At 46.8% G+C, this 21,330-nt stretch overlaps 1 protein-coding gene across 13 annotated transcripts in view; it reads left to right on the top strand.

Moving 5' to 3' along the window:
- The window catches only part of MITF (melanocyte inducing transcription factor), a 217,268-nt gene that overhangs the window by 64,301 nt on the left and 131,637 nt on the right, over positions 1–21,330 (top strand). Inside the window, exon 1 of one of the 13 annotated variants that reach the window (XM_083156003.1) lies at positions 11,080–11,274. The exons of the other annotated variants lie outside the window; for them this stretch is intronic. Coding sequence (XP_083012129.1) covers positions 11,231–11,274 — 44 coding nt within the window. The 5' untranslated portion in view covers positions 11,080–11,230. Of the gene's footprint in view, positions 1–11,079; positions 11,275–21,330 lie in introns of those variants that run through there. 13 annotated transcript variants of the gene reach the window in all.

Here is a 21,330-nt window from a genome sequence, read left to right as displayed (position 1 = left end):
ATGAGAGGCGGCAGGTGGAGGGCCACTCAAAACAACTCAGTGGGCCACTTGTGGCCCGCGGGCCATGGGTTGAAGACCCCTGGGCTAGGGTGATGAAGGTGAGAGTTCCGGTTAGGCCATATCTCCCAACTGTCCCATTTACCGTGAGAATGTCCTGGTTTTTGGGGACATTCCTGAGCCCCGCACAGGGCTAGCAGTGTCCCGCGGCACGGGCAGTTGGGAGTCCCCGTTGCCATCCGTTTGTCAGCATGCTCACAGCGTCTATTCCCCACAGGCCGAGTGGCAGCAGTGGTAAAACAGGGGCATGGCCACGCACGAGTGGCGCGATTTGAAGGCCCACTGAACCAGTAACGAAAGTTGGGAGGAATGGGTTAGGCTACAGGAGAGGTTGGTTAGGGCTAGGTTTGTACTTTGAATCCTCACCAAGATCAATTTGCATTGTTAGCGTCAGGAATCCGCTATCGCAGTACTTCTCAAACTCTGTTTGAGGTCCCAAGGAATGAGTTTGAGAAACGTTGTGCTACTGGGATCATGGCCGCTGACATCTCCTACCCAACCCTGGTGTGCTATATAAATAACTGCTCATACTACTATTAATAATAATGTAAATCAGGTCTGTAAGTACCTGCTAAATAACCATGATTCCGCGAACATAGTCTTTTTATTTTCTGTGCTAATTTGGAACCTGCTTTGTTTAAAGACTTGGAATACTCAGAAAGGAAGTATCACAGCCTTATTCTTAGAATAGCGAACTGACAGCTGAGATCATTCCGAGCTCTTTGTGAGGACGCTTGTTGTAAGTTTTTGTTACATTGAGTAACTGACTCCTCCGATATTACGTTCTCACCGGTTATGTATATTACTGCAAGTGAAAGAACGTACGTTACTGAAGTTAGAATCACACCTATTTATAGTTTCAGTGCTTCCAGTGTTACTAAAAGTATTCACGCTCCAGGCAAGTTCTCTCCTTAGCTAATCTATGTGAATTGTGCACAGAAAAAGCTTTAGAAAATGCTTACGGTAATCGTTTTCTCTGTTCTGTGATTCTGCTTAGTTGCAAGCCCTCGCACTATAGGTACTGATAATGCCGTTGACAGGGCTCATAAAGGGGCTGGTTCTGATTTGGATGCCATGGCCGATGTTTTTAGACTGCACTTGAGAGTAGGAAAGTCTCACGATGTATGCGTCCCGCGGTGTGTGCGCACAGACTCACAGATTCAGACGCACATAGAAACATCAACTGGTTCCCTCCACAAGCTCTTAACCTGGCGGCTTTCCCCAAAAAAGTAAATCAGAACAATTTATAATTGGTAGCCCAAACACAGTTCTCCAGACATCCTGACAGTCCAGGTTTTAAGGTATCTCTGCTAGTGCACAGTATAATCAAACTGACAGGTAATAATTAAGCCACCTGTGCCTAAACATGGATATCCTTACAACCTGGACTGTTGGAGCACCTTTAGGACCACAAAACATTGTGGGCCAGATGCACTAAGCTTCAAAAGTGATCAAATGGAGAGTGATAAACAACCAGCCAATCAGCTCCTGCCTGACATTTTTCAAACAGTCTGTGACATGGCAGGTAGGAGCTGATTGGATGGCTGTTTATCACTCTCCATTTTATCACTTTTGAAGCTTAGTGCATCTGGCCCCGTGACTGTCCCATGAAAATTATATTAGTTAGGAGGTATGGGTTTACTTCCGCTTCTAAAAATGAAATGGGGTGGTGTTTTGGGTACTTGTGTACAATCACGGATCCCACGATGTCCATCGTATAGTAAAAAATTGCATCGCATTGCATGCGATTTGATCGCATGCGATTTTTAACAGAAATGCATCCAAATTAGTATCAAACATGTTGAATGGCCCCCAAATGTCATTTTTCAGGTTGTACCACCCCCACTATCAACGCGAACCCGAAGCGTGGCGAGCGCAGCGAGCCCACGAGGGGCGGCGGTACGCGTCCTACGACCTTTTCATACCCCCACTATCCACGTCGGCATGGAGTTGAGAATAGAAAGTGTGGCGAGCGCAACGAGCCACCGAGCCCGAAGCGTGGCGAGGGGACACGGATACCTTCACAGGTATAAGCTTCCCCTCGCGATCTTCACAGGTGTTCGTGTCCCCTCGCGGGGCTCGCTGCGCTCGCCACACTTCGGGCTCGGTGGCTCTCTGTGCTCGCCAGACTTTCTATTCTCAATTCCATGCCGACGTGGATAGTGGGGGTATGAAAAGGTCGTAGGACGCGTACCGCCGCCCCTCGCGGGCTCGCTACGCTTCGGGTTCGCGTTGATAGTGGGGGTGGTACAGCCTGAAAAATAACATTTGGGGCCATTGAACATGTTTGATACTAATTTCAATGCATTTGGATGCATTTCTGTTAAAATCGCATGCGATCAAATTGCATGCGATGCGATCGCATGCAATTTAAAAAAATTGCCTAAAAACGGCAAAAATCGCATGCCATCGCATGCCACTACATATGGCATGCGATGGGAGCCGTGAAAGTACACAAGTACCGTGTTTTGCATAGAACCAATCAGATTCTAGCGATCATTTCTGCATTGCATCCTAGAAATAATAGCTAGACTCTTATTGGTTGCTATAGACAATTCCACCCCTTTACATTTTCAGAAGTTTTAGTACATCTACCCCATAGCCCAGAGTTTCTGCCATAACAATGCAGATTTGAACTTTATCCATGCTTGAGCACAGGTGACTTATTTAGTACCTCAGTCAATTTGAGTTAACAATCTGGAGAATCACCTGCGATTTATCGGCATCAAGTGCCAAATCGCATGTGAGCCTCCCGGGAAGATCCCGGACGGCTCATGGGGGTATTGGATGCGTCTTCTCACCTTGGAGAAGTCGCATAGTGTATGGGGGCCTTTAGGCTGTGTATAGAAGATGTCCCATCCCCAAAATATCTCATTATGGCATGCAAATATACCAAACTACTTCTGGTCCTTAGCACCATCTAGTGGTCTAATTGTAATGTAAAACAAATGCTTGCCAGGGGCTAGTAAACAGTAACTGTTGATCAGCACATCTCTCTGTACATCCCTGCTGGGCTGCAGAATTCTTACCTTCCCTCTACCACTGACTCAATGCACTTTATTTCCCCCTCCCGGAATCAACTTTACTTTCAATGAACACATGAAATATTAGACCACATGACAGACAGGTTTTATCTTGGCACAGGAAGGGGAGGTGGGTATAGGGAAGCTATCCTGACACTACACCTCTTTAACAAGAGCTATAAATAATCCCAGGCTGCCAAGAGACCTTAATCAGAATCTTTGGAATCTAGAGCTGTGTTACATTGTGTTCTATAGTATAAATAAAGTGAGCTGTTCCATACTTAATAAAGGTTAGGGCTGGTAAACAAGCAGCATTACGCGTGGCTGGCCCTGGCAGGGCCGCAGCTGGGACGTGATTAGCTGACGGCTCCGGCACGATTTATCCTTCTGTAAATGTAATTCTTTGCTTTCAGTTTTTATTTTGCTGGCACTTCTGACTTGTCCCAGTCCTGGAGCTGTTTCTGGCACTGGAAGCTGTTTACATGAGTGGGTAGCTGGCAGGATGCCAGCCGTACCTAAAATACCACGAAGCAGAGGCTGTGCTAGCGAGCGGCCAACCGGGGTGGATTTAACTAACAATAGACAGAGATTATTGGTTATTTTTAGAGGTGTGTGAAGCATCTGTGCGATGCGCCTGGGGCCGGCGTATCTGCAGAGAGGAGCATGGGCTGTGGTCTGTCAGTGTAACATTTCTGTACTACTTCAGTCAGCAGGACTGGCAACAGTAATCTTGTTTTTGGGGCCCCCATCCTTCCCCTAGGTACAGGTCGGTCGGCTATAGACTCATCCCCATCTCTCTCCAGCCTCATCCCCTGTGTCTCCAGCCTCACTCCCCACCTTTATTGCTTCTCCCGTATGTCTCTTCAGCATCAACAGTGGCGTATTTATAATGAATGCAGTATGCGCGGTGCAGACGACCCCCCACACCGCACATGCTGCACCCAGTTTTTAAATACTTCCCCTCGTACTGCGGCAGAGGCAGGAGCTCTGCAGAAAGCGCCATTTTTTCCAGCGATCTATGCATGCACAATGAAGTCTGAGTGCTCTGACTCCACTATACAGCTGGTGCGGAAATCACCGGAGAAAATGTCTGCTGCTCCATTTTTTCCTGTGATCTGCGCATGCACAGTAGGGTCTGAGTGCCCTAGTGCTTAGACCAGGGGTGGGAAACCTCAGGCCCGGGGGGGGCGTATGCGGCCCCCATAGCCGGTCTGAGTGGCCCACCCACTCGCCCCGCGGCTTTGCCGGGAGTCAAGTACAGGGGAATTCTCGCGAGAGGTTGGTAGTTCTCGCGAGATTCCTCTTAATCAACAGCAGCTGGAGACTGTCAGACCTATTCAGCGGCAGCCGCCTGAGCATTTTTTCCCTCCAAACAAACGGCCCTTGGCACAAAAAAGGTTCCCCACCCGTGGCTTAGACCATACTATTCTGCACTACTCCCAGAAGAGCGGAGGGGGCTCAGTCGGAGGAGCCTGCAACATGGGCCTCCTCCTCTCTTTAACATGCCTTTGAGTATCCCCCCCCCCAAATGTCTCTCAGCACCTCTCCCCCATGCCTTTCACCCTGTTTCTCTTTACTAACCCGTGTTTCTCCGGCCCCCCCACCCTATGTCAGCCCCATCATCCTTTTGTCCGATACATGCCCCTGTGTTTCCCCATGCTACTTTATCTCCAGCCTTCCAAACCACCACCAGACCTGGGTAACCCCAGTTCACACTTAGCACTTGCTCCATGCTTGCAAAGTCCGCTGCTCCATCTTTATTTGGCAGGCGGGTAGCGTGACGGCATGACATCAGGAACGCTGAGACATCACATACTGCTGCCTGTTGGTGGCCGACTGGCCTACCCTCTCTCCTGCTGATTACTGTATTATCCAAATGGACTTGGGGCCAGATGTATCAAGCTTCAAAAAGTGATAAAATGGAGAGTGATAAACAACCAGCCAATCGGCTCTTACCTGCCATTTTTCAAACCCAGCCTGTAACATGGCAGGAAGGAGCTGATTGGCTGGTTGTCATTTTATCACTTTTGAAGCTTGATACATCTGGCCCATAGAGAGAGAGTATAATAGCGTGCCCAAAGCGAACCATGTGAGGGGACAAGGTGTCCATGTCGACGTAAGTCGACTGACACCAAAAACTGTGAAAAACTCATGTCTACCTTTTTTCGTGTTGACCTTTTCCATGTCGGCCCATTACGTGGGTCGACATGGAAGACATTTTGACTTTTTTAATGTCATTAAGGCTATTAATGTAACCTTAATATAGTCGACCCTGTGACCCATACTCAGTCAAATGTGGGGGAAAACCATTGCATTCCCTTCACAGAGCGATGAAAACTATACATCCCCATTTAAGGATAAATAACCTTTTTCCACCTTTTTTTCACTTTTTGGGAATATGCTCATCCACTTTTTGTTCAAAAATTATGCAAATTAATATAGAGGGGTGAATTTATGAAGCTTGAAGAAGTGTTATCTATCCCCATAAAGAACGTTATGAGCAAGGTGATAATGGTTCAGCCAATCAGCTCTTACCTGTCAATTTACATATTGTAGCTGATTGGCTGAACCATTATCACCTTGCTCATAACATTCTTTATGGGGATAGATAACACTTCTCCAAGCTTCATAAATTCACCCCTCAGTCCCTTAAATGAATGCAAAACTCATAAGTAAAGCCTCCGAGTTAATGCATAATTGCCTAAATGATGGCTCCTCAGTTGATAATTAGCATATTCAGATTAATGCGTGACTTTCCATGTTAACTGAATAGGACTAAATAGTAAGTGTTATAGTGGGAGGATGCAGCAATATTCAATTGTTTGTGCCAATGGGTGCGAGTGTCACCAGCATCCATTATTTCTGCTCTCACCCTCCTGAGGTGGGTAACCGGAATCTGCCCAAACACAACGTTCCCAGGTTCCCACGATCGGTTATGGTCACCGCGGCACTTGTGCCCATTGGCAAAACAATTGGATATCGCCCGTTGGGCACCTATTACTTACCCCCAAAAAATAGAATTTCCCACTATAATTTCTAGGTTCCATTTAAAGGGAATACTTGCCTACTTTTGAAAACTAGTTTCAGGGAGATTATAATTGGTAGTAGAATTTTGCACAGCGCCCCATTGAGGGGGCATGTCATGCTCCTCCCAAAGGGTGTGTCTAGTTCCATATATGGAGAGATGGTGAAAAGAGATTGTGAATGTGGCACCTAGAAGCGTGGGTGTGTACTGCTACATCTGAGAGGAATCTTGTAAAATGACTTATATCCAAATGTAGATGAGCCCCAAAGCAGTTGGTAAAAGCTACTATACTTGGTAAAGTGCTGGGAAATGGCGCTGACGATTCAATGTAAATGTATCTATCTCTGATTCCTTTTTTCCCCCAAAATTTAACTGTGTAATGTGGGCTAGGTGAAATGAGGGAGATTGCTAGACTAATGAGGGAGAGAGGGAGATTGCTGCTATGTCAGGGAGTCTCCTGCAGAATGCAGGAGGGGAGGTAACTAGGATGTAAGTGTAATGTGGGCTAGGTGACATGAGTGAGATTGCTAGACTAATGAGGGAGAGCAGGCTGCTAATTCAGGGAGTCTCCTGCAGAATGTAGGAGGGTAGACAACTATGATGTAAGTGTAATGTGGGCTAAGTGACATGAGGGAGATTGCTAGACTAATGAGGGAGAGCAGGAGATTGCTGCTAATTCAGGGAGTCTCCTGCAGAATGTAGGAGGGTAGTCAACTATGCTGTAACCCAAGCAAAAACACTGTTATCTACTCTACCTCTGTTATTATACTTCTTCTATGAGAGTGGTGGCAGAAGTCCTGCCAACAGGAGTCGCCACACTCCCATTTCCTCACCCTTGCAAAGATACCACTTGCACACACTTTCAGCATAAGGGGGTAAGAACGTCAATATTGCAATGTCTGCCAAGCAGGCTTCTGTTCACACTGTAATAATAGTCTGCTCCTACTTTCCAGTTATTTTCTATCTGCTAGATTCTAGAACATAGAATAGATTGCTTAATGTTCTAAAAAACAACAATGTTGTAACTGCAGTTAATTAATTCAACCTGGACTGAAAAATATATTGGAAAAGCAGAAGCAGGCATTTAATACAATCGGAAAAGAGTTGCCAATTATTTTTTTTTTAGAAAAGATTCCTCACAGCTTTATAGATCACATACCGACGGAAACATTTTTTTTTGCTTATATATTTTGTATGTAATTATTAAACATATCAAACAAATGAATGTACTAGAGTCTAGAGGACAAAGGAGGTCATGCATTACAAATAAGCCATAACTGTATGCCGGTGCAGGAATTGCAATATGTGAAGTAACTTGTGGCACATCAAATTGCTAAGTATTATGGGCCCGATTCAATTGTGATCGTCCCCCAGCATATTCGCGTATTCGTATGGGTAGTGGAGGGCAGCCGGTGGGGAACGCCCAGCGTTTTAAGGGCATCACCAAGAAAACAATGGGCGTTCCCTGGAAAAGCAGTTGGGCCGAGGGTAACTGACGTCAAAGGATGTCAGCGCCCGCCCCCTCTTCGGCGGACACCAAAGGAAATAAGTCAGTTCAGACTGACTTTTATTTTTGAAGGGTAGAGAAGGGTCGGTGACCATCCAATGATTTCTGTCCCCTTCTGCCGCATCCGAGGGGATGTTTTCACGTACATCCCCTTGGTAATGTTTTACTGAGTGGATTCAGAGCGGGGGAGGGGGCGTTAAGCCACTTGCTGAGCGGCGAACGGCCGCTGCTTAGTTGACGGTGTTGAATCACCCCTATGTATTGACCTGGAAATCTGATATACTCTCTTGGATGCCCTACTGTGGCTTCCTGAAGTCGCTCGTCCGCAGCGACATCCGAAAGGGTAGCGTACCTTGGAGGAGGAAAGACCCAAGTTCCTGTCATCTCGATGAGGCCACCATACAATGTTTAGTAACGTTGGTATGGTATAGGACAGTGGTTCCAAACGTGGCCCCCAGTCCAGGTTTTAGGATATTGCTGCGCACATGGCATCTTCAAACTATTTACTACTAAGTATTACAGAGAGATAAAGTGGGCGGAGATCATTTCTAAACCAATCAGCTCCTGTCATTTTTCAAGCATAGCCTGTAACATAGCGGGTAGGAGCTGAACGAGGGCTACTTTATCTCTCACCACATTCTACTTTTCCAATACTTAGTAAATAGATTCTTATGTCACCTGTGCCTAAGCTTGGATATCCTTAAAACCTGGACTGTTGGGATTCCTTGAGGACCGTGTTTGGGGTATAAGGAGATGTTTTACGCTGATCTTCATCTATTTATTTATTCCTGGTTTTTTTAATGCACTGTAATACCCCGTTCGCACTGCCGCAAAAACCCGAGTATTTCCCGAGGCAAGCTGAAAATTCCCGTGTCCTGTCTCAGTGTGAAAGGGTCTTTGTGAAATTCCTGGGTGTTATGCCCCTGCAATTACACCCGCGTTTTTTGCAGGGTTTTTCCTGGGTAATACACGGGTGTATGGCAGTGTGAAAAGCAAAGACCAGGGTTTTTCACACAAAAACGAGCTCATTGGGGGATGTAATCATGTGATCTGTGACATCATCATTAGCCAGCCAATAAAAGCTGCTTTTAAACAGCCTATCACAGCAATTTGTACAAATTTCCCAACACCCAATCACAGCTGCTATTACATTCCACACCCTTGTTGGAAGGCAAACCATGGAAAGCAGTGTGAAAGGGTCAGACACGGGAAATTCCCGGGTCTGAGGTGCAGTGTGAAGGGGGTCTGTGCCCCCCCAAAAATCCGGCAAGAAAAACCCGGGATTTTGCAGGGGGGCAATGAGAACATGGTATAAGTAAATTTACTAATGCTTGGCGCCATACTCTGAGTCCTGAGCTCCTTGAAACGGCTCTGTTCAAGGAGAAAAACAGGAAACCTGAATGGCAATAATACCGGAGCCGGTGGTGACAGTAATCTGAAATGTACAGGTGGAACCGATAAGTAGTTTGGATGGAGTTCAGCAGGACTAATTATTAACTTACATACATCATTAGCTTCAGGCTCTTCTGACTATTACACTGCGAGGGCTCGTTCCTTCACACAGCATAGCGCTTTGTAGTAAACGCCTTTGTGGGGGATTGCAAAGTGCCAGTCGGTGGTAATATGAGTTTCTATTTTTTTTTTTTATTATTCAATTTTACGTTTTTATTTCAAGAGTACCTGAAGTGTTTTTCTCACAACACCCTTCACCCTGCTGAGGAAAAAATGGCTGCACTGCCGTGAGGTGATTCAGAGGAGCTTTTGTAGAAAAAGACATGGGGGTCACAGGTGTGAAAATTGTTGTGTCATCTGCTATAGATAAAATGACACAATTAAAAAAAATTAATTACAATTATTTGGAATGTCTATTGCATTACAGTTGTATTGCCCATGGGCAGGGAATTGTGTGCATCCATCATACTGAAGGCCCCCATACACTAGCGTGATGTCTCCGAGCAGAGAGGTCACCAGCAATCCCTCCTTGATTCGCCTGGGACCCTCCCAGTTGTCAGGATCGCATGTTATATATCATATGCGTTCCTTTTGGGTATGGGTCACTGTCGACCTTAGCCATGTCGAAATATTTCAGGAGTCGCCTAAGCCATGTCGACCTTTATTGGTCGACGCAATGCATGTCGACCTAAATAGGCTCAACCTAATGACGTGTCCTGGTCCTTTTGCATGTGACATATTACAAGCGATCCCAGCCAAGCCTGCCCAGCTGGGGTGCGACTCAACAGATCCGCTGCGAAGCGCACTGGACCGCGCATCCCATCAGACCTGCTGGTAATCACATGCGATTGATCACCGCCATTAAATCGCATGTGAATCGTCCTAGTGATCGTAATGTGCACAATCATAGTGATTTGGCAGCTAGTCGCCTTGCACAAGTGTAAATCACCACTGAGCACACACTACACCCATCATTACAGTAATTTATCCAAACATTTCCTCCCAGGATATTGCTCATTGATTCCCCATAGTGCATGTTTCCTGTGCACCACCTCATACGTTGCACCATCATATACAGTGGCTGCAATCTGTAATTCCTACAGGGATACGGTCATTTGGTCTACAGCATGATGGTCGACACCATTAGGTCAAAATGGGAAAAGGTCGACATGGGTCTAGGTCGACATAGAAAAAGGTTGACATGGTTCTAGGTCCAAAGGTCATTAGTTCGGCAGGTCGTTACTTCGACGGGTCATTAGTTCAACAATGTCTAGGTGGACAGTCAAAAGGTCGACATGGGGTTTTTCACTGTTTTTTTAGCCGACATGTGCCGACAGGCGGTATTTCATGCCCTACCATCCACTAGGGCGTGGTGGGAGAATAAAATAGTGTGCCGAGCGATGCGAGGGGATGCGGTGCACTTGAAACTGTGTCCATGTCGACCGTGTTGACATTCAGATAAAAAAACAGTGAAAAACCCCATGTTGACCTTTTGACTGTCGACCTAGACATTGTCGAACTAACGCCCTGTCGAACTAATGACCTTTCGACCTTTTCCCAAGTCGACCTAGACCCATGTCGACCTTTTCTTATGTCGACCTAATGGTGTCGACCTAATGACTGTCGACCATCATGCTGTAGACCAAATGATCCCAACCCTTCCTACAAAGGTGACATATCAGACCTGTTCCCTGTGTGCAGTGCAAAATGCATCATCCCAGCAATTCAACCCATATACTGTAACTTGACTCTTGAGTAGTATGAAAACATCAATAAAAATCCAGAATATTTTTAGTGTTTACCTCCTGACGGGGGCTCTCCCCGGCTGGGCACTGGTGCTTTCAGTTTCTGTGTCCTGAGGGACAGCAGAGATACAGTACATCCCCCCCCCCCCCCTCCCCACTGCACGAGCACCTGCCCTTGGCACTGCTGCACTGCACACAAGGTTGTCCTCAGCCCCAGGTAGCTGCTGGATAGAACAGGTCGGTAACAGGCAGCAGACACACAGCACAGGGCACTGGCCGGCCACACAGCTCTATCTGGATTGGAGTTGCCAAGGTGTAATAAGCAGCCTCCCACAATGACACAGGCACAGGCAGAACTTCATTTGACTTTCACTGGCCTCTAAGGGTTTACAGGACAGAAGGAAATAGATCTATTGGGGCAATGGAGACACTTGGGGTACAGATGTTCCAGCCCTGCTTCTACCGGTAAGTAATGCTGGCATTTTACTTACCCTAGGGGAAGCTGTGCCCAGGCATGGTTGTGTTTATTATAGTGCTGCATGTATAGACTGGGTGCTGATGGGAGAGTGTGCATTGCATTGCTTACCCACCCTTCTGTCACATAGTACCCCTATGATTGTCTTACCCATCGCTGTGCCATATTACCAATGTGATGAGCTTACCCGCTGCCCTAGCACACAGTACCCCTGTGATGGGCTTACCCACCGGCCTGTGACAGAGTACCCCTGTGATAGGCTTACCCACCGACCTGTCAGAGAGTACCCCTGTGATAGGCTTACCCACCGACCTGTCACAGAGTATCCCTGTGATGGGCTTACCCACCTCTCTGCCACAGAGTACCCCTGTGATGGGCTTACCCACTGACCTTTCACAGAGTACCCCTGTGATGGGCTTACCCACCTCCCTGCCACACAGTACCCCTGTGATAGGCTTACCCACCGGCCTGTGACAGAGTACCCCTGTGATAGGCTTACCCACTGACCTTTCACAGAGTACCCCTGTGATGGGCTTACCCACCTCCCTGCCACACAGTACCCCTGTGATAGGCTTACCCACCGACCTGTCACAGAGTACCCCTGTGATGGGCTTACCCACCTCCCTGCCAGAGTACCCCTGTGATAGGCTTACCCACCTCCCTGACAAACAATACCCCTGTGATGGGCTTACCCACCTCCCTGCCACACAGTACCCCTGTGATAGGCTTACCCACCTCCCTGCCACACAGTACCCCTGTTATAGGCTTACCCACCTCCCTGCCACACAGTACCCCTGTGAAAGGCTTACCCACCTCCCTGCCACACAGTACCCCTGTGATAGGCTTACCCACCGGCCTGTGACAGAGTACCCCTGTGATAGGCTTACCCACCTCCCTGCCACACAGTACCCCTGTGATAGGCTTACCCACCTCCCTGCCACACAGTACCCCTGTGATAGGCTTACCCACCTCCCTGCCACACAGTACCCCTGTGAAAGACTTACCCACCTCCCTGCCACACAGTACCCCTGTGATAGGCTTACCCACCTCCCTGCCAGAGTACCCCTGTGATAGGCTTACCTACCTCCCTGACAAACAATACCCCTGTGATGGGCTTACCCACCTCCCTGCCACACAGTACCCCTGTGATAGGCTTACCCACCTCCCTGCCACACAGTACCCCTGTGAAAGGCTTACCCACCTCCCTGCCACACAGTACCCCTGTTATAGGCTTACCCACCTCCCTGCCACACAGTACCCCTGTGAAAGGCTTACCCACCTCCCTATTTAAAATTTCTATTGCATTCGTCGTATTACTCAGGGGCAATTTAAGGGTAACCATCTCCTTGCCACAAAGGAACCCTATAATAGATTGACCATTGATTTGACTTAGAGAATTATTTCTTATTACTTATTGCCACTTCCTTCCCTACAACGGAACCCTGTGAGGGGTTAACCATCTCCCTGCCAGAGTAACCCAATGAAGAGCTACCTATCTCCCTCAGACAGACTAGCACAATGAATGATGCCTGTGACAGTCAGATTGTTAGTGTGCAGATGCACACGTTAACCCCTTCCCAGCCAGAGCCATTACACAGATTGCATGCAGTGTTAATCTCTTGCATTTAGAACTATGGCGCTCTTCACACCATCATAAGGGGCTCCGCCCCCTGTGTGAAATATGATTTCTATTATATGGAGGATTTCCGGCTGTTAGAGTTGGAGATGGGATGGTGTGGTTGGAGGAGTGATGGGTGCGTATGGAATGGGCGGGTGCGGTGTTGCCGCGGCTGGGTGCAGGGGTACTGCAGGTTGAGGAGGTCTGGGTGCGGGGGTGCCATGGGTGGGTGCATTAGTACTAAGGGTGGGGGAGCGGCAGGTGTGGGGTTGCCTCAGGTGGGGGAGGGTGTCCGGTGGGTCGGATGTGGGTGTGCTGCAGGTGATGGAGTTGCAGGAGCGGGGGTGCCGCATTTGGGTGGTGTGGGTGGGGGAGGGGCAGGTGTAGGGGTGCTGCAGTTGGTTGGGGGCAGGGCTGCCACCTGTGTTGGAGGGGTTGGCGTGGGTGAAGGACGGGGTCTGGGCGTGCTGTGGATGGGGGAGATGCCGGTGTGCCGTGGGTGGGGGAGGGGCAGTTGTGGTGTTTCCGCAAGTGGATGCGGGGGGAGCTGTGAGTGGTGTAGAGGCGGGTGCAGTTGTGTTGTGGATGGGTGTGGTGTGGGTGGGTGAGGGTCGGGTGCGAGGGTGCCGTGGGTGAGGGAGGGTGCTTGGGGGTGCTGTGGGTGGGGCAGTAGCAGGTGCAGGGATACTACGGGTGGTGGAGTTACCTTTTCATACCCCCACTATCCACGTCGGTGCGGAGTTGATTTTATATAGTATGGCCAACGCAGCGGTACGCGTCCTCCGACCTTTTCATACCCCCACTATCCACGTCGGCGTGGAGTTGATTTTATATAGTGTGGCGAACGCAGCGAACCACCGAGCCCAAAGCGTGGCGAGCGCAGCACTTCACATGTATTCTGCGTCCCCTCGCTGGGCTCGCCACGCTTCGGGCCCGGTGGCTTGCTGCGCTCGCCACACACTATATAAAATCAACTCCACGCCGACGTGAAAAGTGGGGGTATGAAAAGGACAGAGGACGCGTACCGTCGTCCCTCGCAGGCACGCTGTGCTCGCCACGCTTCAGGTTGGCGTTGAAAGTACGGGTGGCATGGGGGTGCTTTTAACATTGTAAGCACCTATTACGGTGTAAGCACCTATTACGGTGCTTATACAATTTTTTATCTTATAGGGGGCACATTTAACATCGAAAACACTCATTAGGGTGCTTATACAATTTAAAATTGTATACCATTGTATATGCCATACAGTGGCATACAATTCGATGGTATACAATTTAAAATTGTATAACATTGGCTAACATCGCATACCATCGTATGCCTTATGGTATGCGATGCGATGGGCGCCGTGCTAGGAAACAAGTACCAGCTATTATATAGGATAGGTCTCTCTCTATCTATCTATCTATCTATCTCTCTCTCTCTCTCTCTCTCTCTCTCTCTCTCTCTCTCTCTCTCTCTCTCTCTCTCTCTCTCTCTCTCTCTCTCTATATATCTATATATCTATATATCTATATATATATATATCTATATATCTATATATATATATATTTGTAGTGGCGGCACTCCAAGTAGCTGGTGGCTGTAGTCAGGGATAAATCAAATAAAGCGGTGCCTTCCTTTGTGTCAGGGAACTCCTGACACTGTATACAACGGGTGGGGGGGGGGGGGACGGCTGCACTCGCAAATGAAGAGACTGGAGACAACTTCTTCCACTAACATTTCGGAGCTCTCTGGCCCCTTTATCAAAGTGTGTGTGTGTGTGTGTGAGAGTGTGTGTGTTTGTGGTATGTGTATCTATCCATGAATGCATGCCTGCGTATTGCTGGATTACTGGACCTAGAAAACCTGACTTGTACAAACTGATTCTGGATTGTCAGCCCCAAGTAAGACTCCGCTATTGGACAAGTGTTGTACAAGGCAGTAATAGAGCGAAACGATTCTAAATGACAAGCAGTTGTAGCAACTGGTTCTGCCCACCTGGCAACTATTTACCAGGCACCTGCAGGCATGTAAGTATTCCACGCGCTTACAGAACCCAGTTTATCCCAGTTAAGTCCCAGCTACTTGCTTACGCCTGACACAGTCAACTCTCACACCCCTCACACACCTCCCCTGCACGTGACACGCACACACCTTCCAAACACGTCACACACACAACTTTGTCTTACATGTGACAAATATTCTTCCGTATGTGTGACAGACACTGCTGGAACTTATGCCCTAACCACGCACATTCCTCCTGTCTCTCAACCTTCCCCTCCTCAACATTCTCTTTAAAATACATTTGTTCTTTTGACAGTAACCGCTACCAGAGAGATCTGAGAGAGAACTTTTTATTCTCTTGGGATAAAACTGAATCTGCGACCACTTGGACACAAAGATTTTCTGTTGAACAGCCGGTATAAAGAACTTCCCCCTAACTGCTATCCTATAACTGTTCAGTGTCTTGTCAAGAAGGGTCACCGATGAAGGCATTTGATTGGCTACAGACAATTATTTTGTTATAATCATTGTCAACTGTATTGGTCTATGTCAGTGGTTCTCAAACTCTGTCCCCAGAGGTTCTCAATGGTATTGATCTAGGTTAGTGGTTCTCAAAATCTGTCCGGCTTGTCCTCAGGACACCATGCAGGTCACCAGGCAGCTCCACTGTATATGGGATGTAGTAGGCTCAGGATACCAGTGGACGGCTGAAGGGAGCTGGAATTCCAACAGCAGACATCCTGAACTTAACTATCAGGGGTAGGTTAGGGTTAGGCTGTGTGGAGGAAGTGTTACGTTCAGGCTGTGGTGAGTAGGGAGGAAAGGCTGGGGTTAGGTTGCAGTAAAAGAGTTTTAGCATTAGGTGGACACAAACTCCACACAGTTAGGGCCATGGTAGGAATTAAACCCATGACCTCAGTGCTGTGAGGTAGTAATGCTAACCATAACACCATCCATGCTGTTGGGATCACTGACGTCGGGATGCCAAGGGCGGTCTTCTGATGCCGGGATCCCAGATCCAACCCCTGTGCCAACCCGGGATCCCGGATCCAACCCAACTTTCACATTATAAAAATCCACAGGAGACCTGGAAAACATGAGCTGCGTGGGATCCCATGGATCGAGTTTGGGAACCTGTGCTCTATCTAATGCAAACCATTCCCACTTCCAAAGAATAAATATTTACATGAAATATACCTGACTATCGTAGTGGCTTAAGGTATAAGCAGTGTTGGGATATGGGTCATATGGCTGACACAACTTAAGGTCGACTACTATAGGGTGACACACTAGGTTGACACATGAAATAGATGGACACAAGCATTTGGGTCGACATGGGAAATGTTGACATGAATTATACCCAGGCCCCTATTCCTGTACCCACCCTATGGGGCTGCAAACAAAATAATGCTACTGCGTGCCTCACCCCTTATTGAATCTACCCCCATTTTTAAAAAATATATTTAACAGTATTTATTTTGATTTTTATGCCATTTTTCTATTTTTATTACAAAAAAAAAGCAGCAAACAAAAGTGCTGCTTATAAATTTTGTTTTTACCTGATCTGTTTTGTTTTTATCATTTGTGGTTGTATTTGCCCCCATCGATGACTTACAACTGGGCATGGGTCCATTAGGGTGGGGTTATTATGTCAAACAAGGGGAAAACAAATACTATTCCTGTGATCTGAGTCCATTAGAACCTGCGTCATCGGGTCACCATTCAGTAAGGTTCAAGTGTTTGACTTTAGCAAATGTTTTTTTGTTTTTTTTTTAAAGTGTGGTGCAATTGGGCACAATGGAAGCCTATATTATGGGTAGAATACAAATATATTTTTCTCCCATATCTTTGGCAGCGGTGCCAACAGGTATATTATAAAGGCGCAGTGAATTAATCAATTAGCGTGGGTGGCATTTTATTATTTACAAACCAACATTTTGATATTTAAAATTGGTACATCTTGTAAAAATGTTAGTACATATTGTAAAGATGAACTCAGGGCACCTATATTTGGTTAAAGGTGATCGTCAGTACTGGAAATATTTTTCGAAGCTGGCGTACCTCTACAACGGTATTGGGAAAAGCGTAACCGGTTATTTTGATCCTCATCCCCATTGGCCATTGTCGTGGATTATAATTTGATAACTAGACTCTGTAGACTGTAAGTTCCAACATGTGCTGATGGGAATGGAAAATATTACCGCGTAACTGGTGCCACAATACAAATAAATTATACTATTAAGGTAGCGGCATTACCAGTATTCTCTTTATATGACTTATAGATGTTGATAAATAATTATGTAGACCAGCGGTTCCCAACCTGGGGAACTCGTACACTTGGGGGTACTTGAAAATAATATTGGTAATGGCGGAAGAAGAAAAAGAAGTCTCCCAATGGTGGAAAAAGTCTCCCATTGCCGTGGAGATGAACCACCTTGCGTCACTTCCTTTTCCGTCTGCAGTGTCATCAGCGTCTCCTCGTGTTTTTACCCGACCAGCATGAACCCCCGTACAAAGCCAGTGGCCACACACAGGGGGACCCGATTTCTGACCACACTCTACTCTTCCACTACTATAAGGACACACATAGCGCTTACTTACACTCTGCTCGTAAGTACTGTGGATATTTCAAATTGAGAAGAAGGGATACTCATAAATAAAAAGCCTAATCAAGGGGTACAGGAGAGAACATAGGTTAGGAACCACTGATGTAGACAGCTGTTAAGCTGGGGGAATTTAATTCGGTCAGATAATTTTTCAGGCCAGAAAAAAATGATTGTTTTCGTGACTGTTGTCTAATGGGTACTTCTTTACTTTCACGGCGCCAGCATGGCGCCGCGCGTAATTCCGGGTTACGCTCGCCACTAATTAAGTTAAATAAACTAAGTTAACGCCATGCCAACATGGATAGTTCATACCTCCACTATCCATGTTGGCATGGAGTTGATTTTAATTAGCGTGGCGAGCGTAGCGAGCCACCGAGCCCGCAGCGTGGGCGAGCGAAGCGAGCCCCGCAAGGGGACTCTGACGCGCGGCGCCATGCTGGCGCCGTGAAAGTAAAGAAGTACCGTCTAATGTTATTTATCAGGCAATTCAATTGCAGATGTTTTTTGTTAATCAAAAAGAACTAGTTTTCAGACAAAAACACATAGATCTAGGATAAATTCTCGGATCCATGTGTTTTTTTTGCGGCCGCGATTTAGCAAACGGGTCAGTTATCAGGGATTTTGTTCCACCTGATTAAAAAAAAATCCCCAACAGTGCTGGCTTTCATGTCTAATTGGATAGCCTCTGGGGGATCAAATAGCCGAAGTAGCTAATTGAATTACCCCGACAGCATAGGTGCCGATTTTATGTTTTTGCTGGTGGTACTCAAGCCAAAAATTTAGAGGAGTGGCTTTATGGGGAAGGGGTGTGGCCACAAAATAATACCAATTTGTATTACGGAGCACAGTTGTCTCCAATATTCAAATTAAGACAACAGAGTTCCAAATGCATAAATGCCCCCCCCCCCCCACACACACACACAGTGCAGGTACTCCGCGGCATTCTGTTTCCCAGGTATCAAATTAATATGGCGGCCCAGCAGCAGGACTCGGGCCTGTGGGTGTTCATCAATTTCCGTGGGTGCTCGGGCCCTTGAGCACCCACAGAATCGGCACCTATGCCCGACAGTGTCACTATCTAACAGTCAAAATGATTTCAAGATTAATAAAAAAATATATACATCATTTGCAAACTATAATTGTATCAAATTTTTATTAAGATAATACCAAGTTATTACAGTTGCAAGTTCTAACTGGACTTGATATGATATTATTCCCACATTTACATAATATTATTCCTACATTTCCGATAACGACTTTGTAATGATAAAGTAATCTACGCCTGATAACTTCGGCGAGGTACAAAACACTTTATGAAACAAAAGTCGCTCGCACGGAACATCTGTTCTACCAATGGGACGCCGACTTTTTTTTTACGCTCTTCCTTGTGGCTAGAAAAGATGAATAAATAAGCAGCAAACCTCCTGACCACCATGTACTCAAGCGCTGAAGCATATCACCCAGTATAGCTTTGTGCATAAGCAGTAGCAGCGTCTAGATTGTATTAATTATTTACTAAAAGATCGAGAACAAGCCCTGTCAGGTTTGGGAATGATAAAACCTTCACCCATACTGTATTGCGGGACAAGAACTGCAATGGAAAACTACCGCGTGACTTTTATGTAGTGATTTTATTTGTGGTTTATTTACTACGATGCGAGTTCTATGGAAAAATGGGAGGTTGCTATGGTCCACTAATCAGATTCTATCTATTACCTTCTAGAAGGTCCTAAATAAATAAGAAGTCCATTCTGATTGGTTGCTATGAGCAGAGTCCCATATTCAATAGAACTCCCATCTTAGCCATGAGCAGAGATCCATCTGACTTAAAATCAGCCCCCAGACCTGGGCTTCTGGCAGGCGGGGGCCCAGGTCCATTGCCCCCTTCCACCCAGTGGCGTAACTATAATTTAATACAGCAGACAGTTTCAGAGAACTGTCTGCTATATGGGGGCGGACATTTTATGATAGTCCGTCTCCATAGCATCAGAATGAAGACAGGAGGGGAGCCGGGATCACTGCAGTGAATACAGGTAAAGCTGCGGGGGATGGGGGTGGGGCATTACAATAGCCCTGCAGCCCCCGGCGCCCGCACTTACACAGCGCCTCCCCGCGACCACGGGGGCTGCGGTGCTATTGTTATGCCACTGCTTCCACCTTTTCCTCCAGAGTATGGCTGTGCCTGGCACCATCTTCCCAGTCATATCTTCAGGAATAGCGAAGCAAGCCTGAGAGGTTAATATAAAAACTACACAAAAAACTTTGTGTATGTTGACCTTTTGTGGTGTCTAACTTTTTCTTGTTGAACTATGATAGACCCCATCGATCTTTTGACCCATTCGTACTACTTCATGTTGACCATATAGAGTAGACTTATTGACTGTTGACCTATTTCTGGTAGACCCATTTATAGATGTAGCCCCACTTGTTCTTGCAGGGGCTGGCGCTTCCATCGCCAGGGGGCGCGCGCACAAGATGCTTGCATGCCTCGTGGAGACAGCCGCCATCACCGGTCCCCACCGCCGCGCTGACACCCCCCTAACCCTACCCGTCTCCCTGAATCGGAGACGGGCAGAATCCCGCCGCCGAGAGACTGGGATGCGCATGCGCGTGAGACGCATGTGCACCCCAAATCTGATGGAGCCCCTCTCCGCCGGCTCTCGCCAGCGGGGACGTTCTGTAGAGAACCGAGCAAGAATGAGAGGGTCTCCATCTGTATACACACCCTGTACTTAATAAATGATACTAGAAGTTGATTGGTTGTCCTCTTTAGGAGGATTGTTACATCTCCCCCCACCCCCCCTTATGTTTATTTTTACAAACATTTTTGAAAACATGGAGTCTACATGGCTGAGATAAGAACTCGGGGGTAGATGTATGAAGCAGTGATAACGGAGGAGAAGTGATAAAGTGTCTGGTACTTTATCACCGACCGATCGGCTCCTGATTGTTAAGTTACAGGCTGGGTTTAAAAAGGGACAGTCAGGAGCGGATTGGCCGGTGATAAAGTACCAGGCACTTTATCATTTCTCCTCCCTTATCACTGCTCCATACTATACATCTACCCCAATGTGCTCTGAGGAAATTAGACCCTGATGAAAGTGCCCAGTATCTAAGTGTTTTTTTTACATGGATTGATGTGTATAGTGGTTGCTGTAAATATAGATGATGGGCTGAACTGTTTCTGTGGAACCTAAACAAATAGCTGTTCTGATATGTGGCCCTTTCATTTTGCGACAGGGCCCTGCGTTACTGTTGCGGGATAGTGTCAAACTGCAAAGCCTCTTTCACTTCCCCTACAATGGCGTGCAGCTAAAAGGGGCTTTTCAATTGGGATCCCAAAGCCCATGTCGCCTCTCCTCTTACTGATATGACAGGGTAAAATGATTGAGTTTAAGGCTGTGTCCTTGGCAGGAGAATATTTAACGTGGTGCCAACTATTTTTTCCATTTCAAGCTATGCCAGTAGGATTGCTTAATGGAATAGCTTCGCATCCCACAGTCAATTATTAAGTTCAGGAATGTAGCACAAAGGACTGTAGCATATCAACTATAGTCACCTTCTCTCTAGGTGAAATGTAATATTATATATTTATTGATCTACATACATTACAAGTACATTATGCGTAACTTTATATACAGTTATATGTGTACATATGCCGGCCTATCAAAGTCCTCAGTACATTCGAAAACTTTTTCAACTCAACCAAATCCCTCTGCACAGCTCACACAAAACTTCCATTAATTCCACATCAATACTCACTCATACCCCCAAAGCAGCATTTCTTTTTGAATAAATATTTAATTGAATCCTGCTTATTATGTTAATACCATGAAAC

Source organism: Crinia signifera, chromosome 8 (assembly GCF_055691185.1).
Source record: "Crinia signifera chromosome 8, ASM5569118v1, whole genome shotgun sequence".
Taxonomy (NCBI): domain Eukaryota; kingdom Metazoa; phylum Chordata; class Amphibia; order Anura; family Myobatrachidae; genus Crinia; species Crinia signifera.
This window is presented reverse-complemented; position numbering and strand designations above follow the sequence as displayed.